The following is a 17,440-nucleotide window of genomic DNA, read 5'->3' on the forward strand; positions in this document are numbered from 1 at the left end:
CTCTCTGCCTACTTGTGATCTCTCTCTGTGTGTCAAATAAATAAAATCTTTTAAAAATTATAAAGATGCAGAAATCCCAAACTAAGATGGTAGACAATGGTTGGTAGTAGAACAAATAACATATAAATAGGAAGGTAAATTACCCAGGTGTCCTCAAGGAACAAAGTCCATTGAGTGAAGTTCTGGAAAGCAAAGAAGTTTTTAATTTAAATAAGGTATCTTACGGTCTCAGCATTGCTTTCTGAAAAGAGGAAAACGTTTCTAACTTTTGGTAGAATTCAGTGAAATCATAAGAGCCTGAAAAATAAGAAAATCCATTCAAACCTTATTACCATCTTCAAGGATAGAGGCTCAGAAGATTCTTATCACAAAGGAGTACTTATTTCTTGTAGAAAAAGATTCTTGGGATCACCCTCTTGAAGGCCTCCTTAATATCTTTATTTCTAAGGCTGTAGATGAGGGGATTCAACATGGGTGTGATGATCCCATAGAAGAGGGAAACCATCTTTCCCCAGTCCTTAGAGGTGGATGAAGGTGGTTGTAGGTACATGTATATACCTGTTCCAAAAAATAGAGACACCACTACCATATGGGACCCACATGTCCCAAAAGCTTTTTGTCTTCCTTCTGCTGACCTGATTCTCAATACTGCATGAGCTATGAAGCCATAGGAAATGAGGATCAATGTCACTGGAATTAGCAGAATTAATACACTAAAGAAAAAGAGTTCAGCCTCAATAGGCTTTGTGTCAGCACATGACAACTTGAGAAGGGCAGGCACCTCACAGAAAAAGTGATCCACTTCTTTGTGACCACAGCGTGGCATGTTAAGGGTCAAGGAAGATTGCAACACTGAGTTACTGAAGCCAGTGAGCCACGAGAAGCCTACCACCCTTAAGCAGAACCAATGATTCATAATGACTACATAGTGCAGGGGTCTGCAGACTGCCACATATCTGTCAAAGGACATGACAGCCAGGAGGAGACACTCAGTAGCACCCAGGGCCAGGAAGATAATGAGCTGGGCCACACAGCCACCATAGCTGATGGTCTTTTTGTTGCGACAAATATTTATCAACATATGAGGGACTGTGCTTGTGGTATAGCACAGATCTAAGATGGAGAGATTAGTGAGAAAGAAATACATGGGTGTGTGAAGTTTGGGATCCAGAATGCACACCATTATTATTGACACATTGCCAAAGATGGTGATTGTGTATGATATTAATAGGAGCAAAAACAGAGGCATTTGTAGCCAGGGCTTGTTTGAGAAGCCAAGTAGTATAAGTTCTCTTGAGGAGCTCTCGTTAGCCCAGTTCATGATGACTCACTTATTTTTCATTCCTAGAAAAATATAAAATAGAAAAGTAATCAATACATAATTATTGAATACTATTATTGGAACTGAACCAATTTTGATTATTATAATGAATAATTAAACACCAAATATAATTTGTAGTCAATTAAATGGAACCCCTGTGAAATACAGTATGATTCTTTTAGGTTAGAAAGTAGTTCCACTGTTTTTTAGTAGTTATGTTCAATTAAATTTATGAGGTAGAGCATCAGTTTTAAATGATAAAGTATATAAATTATATGCAGAGAGCACAGACAACTGTAAGTGGTAAAAGACATTTCAGTTCTCCCTTTTCTTATGTGTGTACAAAATATTGGTCCTAGATGATTTGATTCAAGATAGTAAAATTATGGCTGACATAATTTATTGTGTTAACCACAGGTGAGAACTGCCCACATCTTTATATATCTTTTTAAAAAATTTTATTTAAATTCCAGTTGGTTAACATACAGTGTAGTATTAGTTTCAGGTGTACAATATAGTGGTTGACCACTTCTATACACTACCCAGTACTCATTAGGACAAGTGTACACCTTCATCCCCAACACTTGATCATCTAATCCCTTCTTGACTGACATGCGACAGACACTGAAAAACAGATGTGATCTACATTTTATTGCTACTGTGACTCAGTGACCATAAATGATCTGCATACTCAGTAGTGGTGAGGCCAGGACTTAAGGGCAATTCTTTTTTCTATACCATGTCTCCCTCCAGGTATGCAGAGAGCACAGCAAGATTGACTACGGCCACACAGCAGGGCTTATACATGAAAAAAGACCATCAAGAATCATACTATCAAGTTAATTTTCCTCAGTCTGTGGAAGTGATCAGGTAAGTTAATGATATGACCCAAGTTCATTGAAGTTTCTTCAACCCACTTTGTGTTTTTAAAGGCAGATCATTAATAGGACTTAACACCATTTGAATTTACAAGCACAAAGATAGTGAGTGCGGCTAGACAGAGGGTGGGGCACTGAAGACAGAGGGTAGCACAACAAAGACAGACCTACCTTACATGGGGGTGGACTGGCTTTTCCAGAGGGAGAACAGGCCACTGTACACCTATACCAGTGTGAGGAGAGATAGCTCTAAGAACTTTAACCCTTTTCAGGGCTCCTAGGTGGCTCAGTCCACTAAGCATCTGACTCTTGATTTTGGCACAGATGATCTCAGGGTTCTCAGATTGAGCTCCATACTGTGCCTGGTTAGGATTCTCTCCCTCTGCTCCTCCCCACTGCTTGTGCATACACTCTTGTCTCTCAAAAAAATTTTAGAAAATATTTTTACCCTTCTACGATATGTGGGTTCAATTTCAGCTTTCTAGCCACACATATATATTATTCCTTGATAAATAACAGCAATACACCTTCACTTGAAAAATGCAAAAGGATATGAGATTTGACTGTTGTTGGCATACATGTAAATTTAAAAATTTCAGAGGAAAAATTATGATACATAAAGATAAAAGCAAAGTGACAGATCAAAAATGTGCAGTGTTTATGTCAAAAATGGTTGCTATCTTAAAACAAAGAATTATTACATAGGGACACCTGGGTGGTTCAGTCAGTTAAGTGCCTATCTTCGGCTCAGGTCATGATCCTAGGGTCCTGGGCTTGAGCCCTGCATGGGGCTCCCTGCTCAACAGGTAACCTGCTTCTCCCTCTCCCTTTGCCCCTCCACATGCTGGTACTTTGTCTCTGTCTCTCTCTCTCTCGAATAAATAAATAAAATCCAAGAATATGTTTTTAAAGATTTTATTTATTTATTTGACAGAGACAGTAAGAAAGGGAATACAAGCAGGGGGAGTGGGAGAAGGAGAAGCAGGCTTCCCGCCGGGCAGGGAGCCCAACGTGGGGCTCGATCCCAGAACTCTGGGATCATGACCTGAGCTGAAGGCAGATGCTTAACTACTGAGCTATCCAGGCACCCCCCTCAAGAGAGAATTATTACATAATAATTATGAGACAAGACCAAAAATCCAATAAATAAACAACTTGGGGGGAGAAAAAATATGAAGCAAAATTAAAAATAGAAAAGATATACAAATTTCCTGTCATTAAGGAAACACAAATCAAAATAACAAGGAAGTATCACATTATCTACTCATTTGGTAATGGTAGAAAAAAATCACCTTTAAAAGTTAGCTGTTAGGAAAACAGCCCCTGGATCTACCACATGCCCACGTTTCATTTCTGAGGTGTATGATCCAGAGCACACCGGTGAGCCCCCCTCTGCCACATTTAGAACGAACCTCTGCACTGATAATGAGAGTTACTGTGAAGCTCGAATGAGGCAGTGCACAGGTCTGAAGTCATGAGTGCCTGAGACAGCAAGCATTGAGTGAGTGTGAGCTACTCGTCACTTAGAGCATCACTTAGAGCATCGTGGATACCAGTCATTGGTACTAATCATTAACATAATAATGGGCCATTATTTCCACTTGGCATGCACATCAGAAGACATATGACCAAATTTACTGTTGGTGGTGCCAACACTAATTGTAAATTTATATTATAATGTGAGATGATTAAATATATATGTCACTTTTTCTTTGCTTGTACCATTATACTGAGACGATAATTTCCAGTAAATGAAAGTCAAATCAATGGATAGTAGGGGTACTGGGTTATCTGAAAGGCGTGGGCCATAAGATGACTCTATTCAGCATCAGTATTTTCTTCTCTTTTTTTCACATCTTCTGCTCTCCCCACATTTTGTATGACAGTGGGATCTACTCGTTCTGAATCCTCTTTTCTATTATCAGAAAACTGGACTCCTCCCTTGACAAGTACACATTCATTTATTTCACTGTCATCTTACATCTCTCCTATTTATATATCTTGCACTAATCAAAAGAAACCTTAAATACCACTATTTCATGTTTTGCTTTAAAACATCCCACGGACAGTTTTAATGTTTGGTGATATGATGGTCAAATGTGCATTCTAAAGGGTGAAATGATAACCAGGGTGGTTTGAATCACTGAAAATATTTGACATCTATTTTAAGATCCCTAGGAAACAAACCAAACACTGATTACTTCACCAGAGGCGGGAACGTGGTTGAGGTGACCAGAGGACAGAATTCCTTGCTTCAGCCATTACTCACCTTTCTTTCAAGTATCAGAGAGATACCTGTGCCTTTCTGTGTGCCCTCTTTCTGAGACATGGTCGACATATGCAATTCCCTTTTGAGTTCTCAACCTTTTTAACATTCTTATTCAATGACCTTTTGCCCACAGATCGGAATGACATTGGCATGTGACCTGGGCTGCATCATGAATATATAATATGAGAAAAGTCCTTACAATGAAATAAAAGTGATTTATAGGTATGTCTTCAGTTGCTGGAGCATGTTTGACTGATGTTGGCTCTGCTCACCAGGTTCCTAGTGGAGTTTACAGGGAGAAGTTGATTTTATCCGTACCAGCAACATTGGCTAAGACATAGAGAGAGGATGTCCCTTTAAGGGCTAACTATTCCTACATACTGCGTCCTCTATTTTAGCGCTAGGGATTCCAGGGTCTCTTGAGTTTAATTGGTCATTGTGTCCAGAGAGGAAATAATGAGCTCTATCCCCAACTGCACTGGCAGGATAACACAGGCACACAGGTGGTTCACAAATGTTAAAGCCAGGGGAAAGACAATAATCAGAAAGCATAAACATAAACTAGGAAAAAATGTGGAGGTGTTTACTCAGGAAAGCAAAAGGGTAAATGAACTTATAGCCCAAATTCCATTTAAATGGGTTCATGGTCAGAGAGTTAGTCTACTCATAGTGTATTTGGAAGAAAGTATTCCTGTTTTTCATTGACGAATATGAATATGTTTAGATTGTACCCATTAGTGATACTCAGCTTAAATAACTATATCAAACCAACCCGCAACATGTAAATTATCACTTCGACTTTTAAGGTTACCATGAATCCATCAAGGCAGAACTAGTAGAAATGATGTGGGATTACCATAAGACTAGATTTTGAATATACATTGATTTTGTGCAATTTATAACTTAATACGTGCTCACCTAAGACTTGAATACGATAAAGAAAACTGAAATCGAATTGAGTACAAGCTTAGATATACTCTCAGAAAATTACTGGCTGGGATTTTAATTTATTTATTTTCACTGATTTTTTCTTTTGTGTATAATGCATCTTTATAAATTATAAAATCATGCATATAGCATATAATCATTATTTAAATTTTAAGATTTTCTTTTTTAAAATTTTAATTCTAGTATAGTTAACAGATAATGTAATATTCATTTCAGGTTTACAATATAGTGATTCGACAATTTCCTATGTTACTCAGTGCTCACCGAGATAAGTGTACTCTTAATCCCCTTCACCTATTTCCACCCAACCCCTCACCTGTTTTCCCACTGGTAACCATCAATTTGTTCTGTATAGGTAAGAGAGATTAAGGAGGTCATGTGTTGTGATGAGCACTGGGTGTTATACGTAACTAATGAATAATGAACACTACATCAAAAACTAATGTGTACTATACAGTGGCTAACTGACCATAATTTTAAAAAGTCTGGTTTTTTGGTTTGTCCCATTTTTTCCCTTTGTTCATTTGCTTTATTTCTTAAATTTCACATAAGAGTGAAATCACATGGTATTTGTCTTTCTCTGGTTTACTTAGTATTATACCCTCTAAATCTGCCCATATTGTTGCAAATAGCAAGATTTCCCTTTTTTATGGTTGAATAGTATTCCATTATATTTATATACCACATCTTCTCTATCCATTCACTTATTGATGGGAACTTAGGTTGCTTCCATAATTTGGGTATTATGCTGGGTAATGTGTGTATTAATGCTGTAATAACCATAGAGATGCATATATCCCTTCAAATTAGTGATTTTGTATCCTTTGGATAAATATCCAGTAACAAAATTCCTGGATCATAGGCACTTCTTTTTTTTTTTTTTAAGATTTTATTTTTTTTGAGAGAGGGAGAGAGAGAAAGAGAGAGTGAGTACAAACTAGGAGAGCAGCAGAAGGAGAGGGAGAAGCAGACTCCCTGCTGAATAGGGAGCCTGATGTTGGGCTCAATCCCAGGACTGTGGGATCATGACCTGAGCTGAAGGCAGACACCTAACCAACTGAGCCACCCAGCTGCCCCTCATAGGGCACTTCTATTTTCAATATTTTGAGGAACCTCCACATTGTTTTCCACAGTGGCTGTACCAGTTTACATTCTCACCAACAGTATAAGAGGGTTCCTTTTTCTTCACATCCTCGCCAATACTTGTTGCTTCAAGTGTTTTCGATTTTAGTTATTCTGATATGTATGAGGTTTTGATTTGCATTTCCTTGATAATGAGAGATATTGATTATCATTTCATGTGTCTGTTGGGCACATGTATGTCTTTTTTTGAGAAATGTCTGTTCATGTCCTCTGCATATTTTTAATTGAATTATTTGTTTTCTTGGAATTGAGTTGTATAAGTTCTTTAAAAAAAAAGATTTTATTTGTTTGAGAGAGAGACTGAGCGAGCAAGTGAGAGAGCAAGAGAGCACAAGCGAGGAGGAGGCAGAGACAGAGAGAGAAGCAGGCTCCCCACTGAGCAGGGATCCCAATGTGGGGCTCAATCACAGGATCCTGGACTCATGACCTGAGCTAAAGGCAGATACAGAACCAACTGAGCCATCCAAACACACCAAGGTATATTAGTTATTTGTATATTTTGGATACTAACCGTTTCTTAGAAATGTCAGTTACAAATAACTTCTCCCACTCAGTAGACTGTCTTTTAGTTTTGTCGGTTGTTTTCTTCACTGTGCAGAAGCTTTTATTTTGATGATGTCCCAATAGTTTATTTTTGCTTTATTTACTTACTTCAGTAGACATACCTACAAAAAAGTTGTTATTGCTAATGTCCAAGAAATTACTGCCTGTGCTCTTTTGACATTTTTATGGTTTCTGTTCTAACATTTAGGTCTTTAATCCATTTTGAGGTTATTTTTTGTGTATGGTGTAAGAAAGTGGTCCAGTGTCATTCTTCTGCATGTAACTTTCCAGAGTTGCAAACACCTTGTTGAAAAGGCTGTCATTTTCCCATTGCATATTCTTGCATACTATGACAAGGAAAGTTGGCTACACACTTGTGGGTTTATTTCTGGACTTTCTACCCTATTCCATTGATCTATGTGTCTATTTTTGTGCCAGTACTACATTACTACAGTTTATTAATATAACTTGAAGTCTGGCATCATGATGTCTCCAGCTTTGGTTTTCTTTCTCAAGATTGCTTTGGCTATTCAGAGGCTTGTGTGGTCCCATACAAATGTTAAGATTGTTTGTTCCAGGTCCTTGAAAATTAATGTTCATATCTTTAATTTCAGGTTACAATCTGGCCATTTATTTACTATTATTATGTTCAGTTAACCAACATATAGTACATCATTAGTTTTTTTTATTTCTTTTCAGTGTTCCAGAACTCATTGTTTATGTACCACACCCACTCTTCCATGCAATATGTGCCCTCCATAATACCCACCACCAGGCTCACCCAACCACCCACATCCCCTCCCCTCCAAAACCCTCAGATTGTTTTTTAGATTCATAGTCTCTCATGGTTCGTCTCCCCCTCCAATTTCGCCCAACTCCCTTCTCCTCTCCATTTCCCCATATCCTCTGTATTATTTCTTATGCTCCACAAATAAGTGAAACCATATGATAACTGACTCTCTCTGCTTGACTTATTTCACTAAGCATAAATCTCTTCCAGTCCCGTCCATGTTGATACAAAAGTTGGGTATTCACCTTTGTGATGGAGGCATAATACTCCATAGTGTATATGGACCACATCTTCCTTATCCATTCATCCATTGAAGGGCATCTCGGTTCTTTCCACAGTCTGGCAACTGTGGCCATTGCTGCTATGAACATTGGGGTACAGATGGCCCTTCTTTTCACTACATCTGTATCTTTGGGGTAAATACCCAGTAGTGCAATTGTAGGGTCATAGGGACGCTCTATTTTTAATTTCTTAAGGAATCTCCATGCTGTTTTCCAAAGTGGCTGCAACTTCATAAAATCTACCTATGAAAAACCCACAGCAAATATCATCCTCAGTGGGGAAAAGCTGACAGCCTTCCCTTTGAGATAAGGAACACGACAAGGATGCCCACTCTCACCACTCTTGTTCAACATCATTAGTTTTTGATGCAGCTTTAGTTAGTTGTGTATAACCCCCAGTGTTCATCACAACACTTGCCCTCCTTAATACCCATCACCCAGTTACCCTATACCCCTACCCCCTCCTTTTGTAACCCTCAGTTTGTTTCCTGGAGTCCAGAGACTCTCATGGGTTGTCTCCCTCTCTGATTTCTTTCCATTCAGTTTTCCCTCTCTTCCCCTGTGGTCCTGCACGCTATTCCTTAGGTTCCATGCATGAGTGAAACTATATGATAATTGTCTTTCTCTGATTTACTTACTTCACTTAGCTTAATCCCCTCAAGTTCCATCCCTGTCAATGCAATGGTAGGTATTCATCCTTTCTAATGGCTGAGTAGTATTCCATTTATATATGGACCACATCTTCTTTTGTGTTTTTTTAATTTTTTAATTTATTTTCAGCATAACAGTATTCATTGTTTTTGCACCACACCCAGTGCTCCATGCAATCCGTGCCCTCTCCAATACCCACCACCTGGCTCCTCCAACCTCCAACCCCCCGCCCCTTCAAAACCCTCAGATTGTTTTTCAGAGTCCATAGTCTCTCTTGGTTCACCTCCCCTTCCAATTTCCCCCAACTCCCTTCTCTCCATCTACCCATGTCCTCCATGCTATTTGTTATGCTTCACAAATAAGTGAAACCATATGATAATTGACTCTCTCTGCTTGACTCATTTCACTGAGCATAATCTCTTCCAGTCCCGTCCATGTTGCTACAAAAGTTGGGTATTCATCCTTTCTGATGGAGGCATCATACTCCATAGTGTATATGGACCACATCTTGCTTATCCATTCGTCTGTGGAAGGGCATTTTGGTTCTTTCCACAGTTTGGCGACCGTGGCCATTGCTGCTATAAACATTGGGGTATACATGGCCCTTCTGTTCACTACATCTGTATCTTTGGGGTAAATACCCAGTAGTGCAATTGCAGGGTCATAGGGAAGCTCTATTTTTAATTTCTTGAGGAATTTCCACACTGTTCTCCAAAGTGGCTGCACCAACTTGCATTCCCACCAACAGTGGAAGAGGGTTCCCCTTTCTCCACATCCCCTCCAACACATGTTGTTTCCTGTCTTGCTAATTTTGGCCATTCTAACTGGTGTAAGGTAATATCTCAATGTGGTTTTAATTTGAATCTCCCTGATGGCTAGTGATGATGAACATTTTTTCATGTGTCGGATAGCCATTTGTCTGTCTTCATTGGAGAACTGTCTGTTCATATCTTCTGCCCATTTTTTTATATGATTGTCTGTTTTGTGTGTGTTGAGTTTGAGGAGTTCGTTATAGATCCTGGATATCAACCTTTTGTCTGCACTGTCATTTGCAAATATCTTCTCCCATTCCGTGGGTTGCCTCTTTGTTTTGTTGACTGTTTCCCTTGCCTTGCAGAAGCTTTTGATTTTGATGAAGTCCCAAAAGTTCATTTTTGCTTTTGTTTCCTTTGCCTTTGGAGACATATGAGTGGAAAAAAGACAGTCTCTTCAATAAATGGTGCTGGGAAAACTGGACAGCTATATGTAGAAGAATGAAACTCGACCATTCTCTTACACCGTACACAAAAATAAACTCAAAATGGAAAAAAGACCTCAATGTGAGAGGAATCCATCAGAATCCTAGAGGAGAATATAGGCAGTAACCTCTTCGATATCAGCCACATCTTCTTTATCCATTTGTCTGTTGAAGGGCATCTTGGCTCCTTCCACAGTTTGGCTATTGTGGACATTGCTGCTGTGAACATTGGGAAGCATGTGCCCCTACTTTTCTCTGCATCTGTATCTTTGGGTTAAATACCCATTAGTGTGATTGGTAGGTTGTAGGGCAGTTCTATTTTTAACTTTCTGAGGAACCTCCAAGCTGTTTTCCAGAGTGACTGCATCAGCTTGCATTCCCACAAACAGTATAAGAAGGTTCCCCTTTTTCCACAACCTCATCAACACTTTTTGTCCCCCGTCTTGTTATTTATATCCATTCTAACTGGTGGAAAGGGGTATCTCATTGTGGTTGTGATTTGTATTTTCCTGATGCCAAGTGATGTTGAGCTTATTTACATTTGTCTGTTAGCCATTTGTATGTCGTTTTTGAGAGGTGTCTGTTCATATGTTCTGCCCATTTTTTTTGACTGGATTATTTGTTTTTTTTGGGTGTTGAATTTGAGAAGTTCTTTATAGATCTTGGATAGGAGCCCTTCATCTGTTCTGTCATTTGAAAATATCTTCTCCCATTGTGGGTTTCCTCTTAGTTTTGTTGACTATTTCCTTTGTTGTGCAGAAGCTTTTTATTTTGATGAAGTCCCAGAACTTTACCTTTGCTTTTGTTTCCCTTGCCTTTAGGGACATGTGTTGAAAGAGATCACTGTGGCCAATGTCAAAAAGGTTATTGACTATGTTCTCCTCTAGGATTTTGATGAATTCCTGTCTCACATTGTTGTCCTTCATCCACTTAGAGTTTATCTTTGTGTATGGTGTAAGAGAATGGTCCGGTTTCATTCTTCTGCATGTGGCTGTACAATTTCCCCAGCACTGCTTCCTGAAGAGACTGTCTTTTTTTTTCCATTGGATATTTTATCCTGCTTTATTGAAGATTAGTTGATCAAAGAGTTGAGGGTCCATTTCTGGGGTCTCTATTCTATTCCATGTATCTATGTGTCTTTTTTGGGCCAATACCATATTGTCTTGGTGACTATGACTTGGTAATAGAGCTTGAAATCAGGCATCATGATGTCCCCAGCTTTGGTTTTCTTTTTCTACATTCCCCTGGAAATTCGGGGTCTTTTCTTTTTCCATACAAATTTTAGAATTGTTTGTTCCAGCTCTGTGAAAAATGTCAATGCTATTTTGATAGGGTCTGTATCCATAGGGTAGATTGCTCTGGGGATAGATTTGGCGGGGGGGGGGTCCTCATCTTTTATTTTTAAAATTTTTTAAATTTAAATTTTTTTCAGTGTTCCAAGATTCATTGTTTATGCAGCACACCCAGTGCTCCATGCAATACATGCCCTCCTCAATATCCACCACCAAGCTCACCCAACCCACCACCCTTCTCCCCTCCAAAATCAATCCTCAGTTTGTTACTCAGAGTCCATAGTCTCTCATGGTTCATCTCCCCCTCTGACTTCCCCCACTTCACACTCCTCTCCAACTCTCAACGTCCTCCGTGTTATTCCTTATGCGCCACAAGTAAGTGAAACCATATAATTGACTCTCTCTGCTTGACTTATTTCATTCAGCATAATCTCTTCCAGTTCCATCCATGTTGATAGAAAAGTTGGGTATTCATTCTTTCTGAGGGAGTCATAATAATCCATTGTATATATGGACCATATCTTCTTTATCTACTCATCTGTTAAAGTGCATCTTGGCTCTTTCCACAGTTTGGTGACTGTGGCCATTGCTGCTATGAACATTGGAGTACATATGGCCCTTCTTTTCATTACATCTGTATCTTTGGGGTAAATACCCAGTAGTGCAATTGCAGGGTATTATATCAACATGGAAGGGACTGGAGGAGATTATGCTGAGTGAAATAAGTCAAGCAGAGAGAGTCAATTATCATATGATATCATATTATCATATATCATATCATATTTGATATCATATCAAATATCATAATATCATTATTCCTTACATTCCTCTTAGCTTGTGGAATGTAAGGAATAAAATGGAGGACATTAGGAGAAGGAAAGGAGAAGTGAATTGGGGTAAATTGGAGGAGGAGACGAAAAATGAGGGACACGGGATTCTGACACTGAGAATTCTGCAAAACAAAAAAATTCTGAGGGTTTTGGAGGGGAGGGGTTTGGCGGGATGGGTGAGCCTGGTGTTGGGTATTAAGGAGGTCACGAATTTCATGGAACACTAGGTATAGTGCATAAACAATGAATCTTGGAACATTGAAAAGAATAAAATTAAGATGTTAAAAAACAACAAAAACAAAAAAGAAAATATAACACACTGTTGCTTTAAGAATATCTTATCAAAAAAAATTGGGAAGTGTCACACACACACACAAAAAGAATATCTTATCATTAAAAAGGAAGAGAAGTGCCTGGCATGTCTCTCTGTGTATTGTAGTAAGCATATTCGACACTGTGGAATATTGCTCCAGTACAGGTACTGGTAACACAGAAGACTCCAGCTTTGAATGTGTTCCAAGGCAGGTCTACACTACAGTAGAAGTCACCCTAAAACCTGAGCCATACATTTTGTAAGGCCTTATGGTAGTAGAGTTTTAACTTCTGGTTAAAAAAAAAAATAGCATCAGGATATGCCAAGTTTATGGGAAAACCAAAAGAAAACCGAGAAGGGAGTTGAGGGAAATTGGTAGGGGAGGTGAACCATGAGAGACTATGAACTCTGAAAAACAACCTGAGGGTTTTGAAGGGGCGGGGGGTGGGAGGTTGGGGGAACCAGGTGGTGGGTATTAGGGAGGGCACGGATTGCATGGAGCACTGGGTGTGGTGCAAAAACAATGAATACTGTTACGCTGAAAATAAATTAAAAAAATTAAAAAAAAAACAATACTGTTATGCTAAAAAGAAATTAAAAAATTAAAAAAAAAAAGAAAACCCTTAGGGTTGTAGGAAAACCCTCATATTTGTACTAGAGGATTAAACACCTCTTGAAAAACAGCCTCTGGTGTGCTGCTGGGAAATAAAAACAGAAATAAACTATTGGAACTCCATCAAAATACAAAACTTTTGTACAGTAAAGGACCATCAACAAAACAAAAAAGCAGCCTACTGAATGGGAGAAGATACTTGCAAATGATATATCTGATAAGGGCCTAACATCTAAAATATATATATAAAGAACTTATACAAGTCAACAGAAAAAAAAGTAATCTGATTAAAAAGTGGGCAGAGAAACTGAATAGACATTTTTCCAAAAAAGACATACAGATGGCCAACAGACACATGAAAAGGTGCTCAACATTACTAATTATCAGGGAAATTCAAATAAAAACCACAACAAGATATCACCTTACATCGCTAGAATGGCTAAAGTAAAAAAGACAAGAAATTCCAAGTGTTGTTGAGGATTGGAGAAAGAGGAACACTCATGCATTTTTGGTGGGAATGTAACTTGTTGCAGCTATTATGGAAAACAGTATGGAGGTGCCTCAAAAAGTTAAAAATAAAATTATGATAGGATCCAGTAATTCCACTATAAGGTATTCATGCAAAGAAAACAAAAACACATACTTGAAAAGAAATATGAACCGCTATGTTTATCACAGTGTTATTTACAATAGTCAAATTATACAAATTATAGAAGAAACCCAGTGTGCATCCAGAGATTAATGGATAAAGAAGATGTGGTATATATGTGTATATGGACATCCCTATACTGTTATACTGGATCCGGGAGTTTCTTTCCAGTAGTTCAGTTCCTAGATCTTGGAAAACTGTCTCCATGTTTATAAGCTTCCTACATCCAGCTTTATGTTGTTTTACCTCTAAGAGTCCCTGATGGTACATGTTAGCCAAGTCCTACAGATTTTAGAATAAGCTACTTCCTCTGATAGCAGGGACCATAGTCATGGCTCTCAAGGTGCTGATTAAGGGCCATGAGAGATTTTGAGGAAGGATTGTGTCATCTTTACGTTATCTCCAGGCAAGTGAAGCCTTCTCTTCTCTAGCAAGATGTGGGAGACTCATTTCTCCAGTTTGGAAGGTTCAGAGAAATCTGGAAGTTCAGTTAAGATGCAACTGAATAGATAGTTGCTACCCCAGGTCTCATTGTCTGAATCCTTCACCATAAATGTCTTGGCTTTACCATAAAAGGACTATTGAGATTATTTTGTCTCCCTTGCAGCCTTGTAGCCCTAACAACTAAGTCCTGGGTTTGATTTTCAACAGTCTTCCCTATATAGCATATAGGAATTTCCTTTGATGCTTACATGAAACCTATTTGCTTTTGTAACATTCCCTAAGTTAGCATTCTCAAAGTGTGTCCCTGGACCTGAAACATCATCATCACCTGGGACCCTGTTAGAAATGCCAATTCTTGGGCCTCACCCCAGACCTATTGAACCAAGAACTCTTGGTAACAAGCAGTTTGAGAACCACAACACTAGGTTGATAATTGGTTGGCTGAAGAATACTATTCTTTTTCTTCAAGGCTCCTAAGACAGTCAATGAAAACCAGCAAACCTAATAATCTAATTATCACTACTCCCATATCTCTCAAGGGTTAGATGTACCATATACCCCAATGCTTCTCCTCCTACATGTACCTCCTCCCAAGCCACACCAGGTAAGACCATTCACTAGTGATGCTGATGTTAGAGCATGCCGTGAGTTACCACAATTCCATTTGCCCCAAATTAATGAGACGTTTGTTTCTGTCTGGTGAGTGATGCCTCTTGTGAAAGGTCATCTAAGAATGCTTTCTCCTCTTGCAACTCTGATTAGGTGCCCTAAAAACAGAGCTTGAGAGAAGAAATTAGGTTTGAACACTTGATTTAGGAGGTGATTTCAAGAAGAATGAATGAGGGAAGCAGAGTGAGAGAGATAAGAAAGCAAACCAACCTAAGGGTGTAGTAGCCAAGTTGTGCACGACGTGAGCTCAGTTCTCCCAGGACCTCCTGAAAAGCATAGAGGAGGTATGCTTCTGCTTGAAAGAAGGGTTGCATTTCCCACTAATTACCATCCTGCCTTGTTTGAAGATTTCCCCTAGGGTCATTAAATCTCTTATGTTTCTGCGTGGCACTTGTCTAAGTGCCAGGTTGGCTCCCCCTGTGTCAGAAAAAGCCTTGAAGCAGACAGGGAAGACATATGCAGCCTGCTCAAAATGGTTCACTGTCAGGGTGTGTAAGATGAATCTGGGTTCACACAGAGCTGTTCATTGCAGCTCTGCTGAAATCAGAGGTGGACTGAGAAAGTGAGCTACATTGGCACCAGAGACACCTGCCTTAGAAGGTGAGATGTAAATATTGTAAATATTGTATTCCACACTGGCAGCCACAGGAATCACACTGAACTGTGTCTCAGGAGTTTTTCCTGTTCTGACAGGCAGAGGAGGTGAGCTAAGAGAAAAATCACAGGGAAAATTGATATTTGAGGGAACAAGACAAGTGTCAACAGAACAGTGATGAAGAAAATTCTTATATATTATGCAGTGAACAGTTAATCAAAGACTCTCTCCTCCAACCCATGAACCTTTGGAGAATAGTTGATCCATGGAGGAAACATACATCTCTAATGGTGAGAAAGTAGAAAGCAACTGAGAGAAAGAACATGGATGGATGGAGATACAGATACATAGATAAGGATATAAATAGGTATAGACATTACTATCAAAAAGGAAAGGAAGGAAGGAAAGAAGGAAGGAAGAAGAAAAGCAGAAAAGAAGGAGCAACCAACCTTAATAGACAAAGAATACAAACCAGTAGTTACTGGAAGTGGATGAAAGTCACAGGATAGAAGAGGAGGTGGCTTGGTTTAGAAGATGAGAAAACCTGCAAGATTCTGAGATTCTTTTAAACATCACACTTTATTCTTTCCCTGAAGTATCAAACTCAGATTTACAAACACAATGCTAACATTTCAACTCTACTTTGCAAAAATGCTACAGAAAATAAAGGAACAATAGTACAGAAAAGAGGACAGAGACTGGAAGAAGAGGTATGGATTTTCTGAAATGCACAGTAGTGTATCAAAGATATGAGACATAAGTGATACCGTGTTTGGGAGCTACCTGTGAGCATGGGGACTACTGACTGATGGGTCTACTTCTAGTGTGTGGATAAAGTCAGACACAATCCAGTACAGGGGATCAGATAGGAATCAGTAAGGCCAGAATATTTGGAGAGGAACTTCGAGCAAGTTGTGTGAAAGCAAAAACACATACTGCTGTGAAAACTTTAGATAAATAACTGCATGATGATTTATCATGTCCTTCCAACTGGGTTAAACTGAGATCAAGAATTCACCTCGAAGGTATGACTATAAAATAGATTGTATCAGGTCATGCCATGATTTTTCTGAGAATTCTTGCTTGCGTGGGCCATTTGACCTACTTTATTTTTTTAATAGGATTTTAAACATTTTGAACTGTATTTCCAAGCATTTCATTTTCTCCAGTTCAGTTTATCATTATTAGGACTATTTAAAAGTGATGAAAAATATATGATAAGGTATAGGAAGATGAATCAAGCATGTTTTACTACCTGAAAAAAAAAATTCTATGAGGGTTAAATAAACTAATCCATTTGGCAATTGTCAGTTACATGGTAAGAGCTCAGACAAGTTTGGCTGTGCTGCTACTGATCCTAAATATCTGTTTAATTTGTAGATCTCTAATTAAAATCTTTCTCTATTCATTGATTATAGGTGCATTTTCTCAACTCTATGTGGAATAATTTGGGAAAAAAATGATAAACTATAAAACATAGAGGTGGGAATAGTATCTGCAATTCCACCATTAGGATTTTTTTATGTTTATTTCATTTTATTTTTTCAGTGTTCCAAGACTCATTGTTTAGGCACCACACCCAGTGCTCCATGCAATACATACCCTCCTTAATACCCACCACCAGATCACCCAACCCCCGAAACCTCTCTCCTCCAAAACCCTCAGTTTGTTTCTCAGAGTCCACAGTCTCTCATGCTCTGACCCCCCTCCAATTTATCCCAATTCACTTTTCCTTTTGATGATTTGATTTAACTTAATATTTGATAAACTGGAAATTTTTTTGGAAAATGAACATTTTTATTTAAAGATTGGAATAAGTAAGACTTCGTGAAATATACTGATTTGGGAGAAGGAAGAGAGTCTAGTTTAAATTTTTTGGATGAACATGCACTCGAAGGAATCACTGTGGGGCATAGATTGGCAAAATCTGTTGTTTTAACACTGATGGTTTCCCTTCAGTGAGTCTTGTTGGGT

At 38.7% G+C, this 17,440-nt stretch overlaps 1 protein-coding gene across 1 annotated transcript; it reads right to left on the bottom strand.

The window, feature by feature from the left end:
• Window positions 1-379: 379 nt before the first annotated feature.
• Window positions 380-1,321, bottom strand: LOC116861279 (putative olfactory receptor 2B3). Its single transcript, XM_032847830.1, has one exon. It carries the CDS (start codon window positions 1,319-1,321, stop codon window positions 380-382), a length of 942 nt encoding a protein of 313 aa, XP_032703721.1.
• Window positions 1,322-17,440: the final 16,119 nt, after the last annotated feature.

The sequence above is a fragment of the Lontra canadensis genome, unplaced genomic scaffold (assembly GCF_010015895.1).
Source record: "Lontra canadensis isolate GAN:19392208 unplaced genomic scaffold, GSC_riverotter_1.0 scaffold194, whole genome shotgun sequence".
Classification (NCBI taxonomy): domain Eukaryota; kingdom Metazoa; phylum Chordata; class Mammalia; order Carnivora; family Mustelidae; genus Lontra; species Lontra canadensis.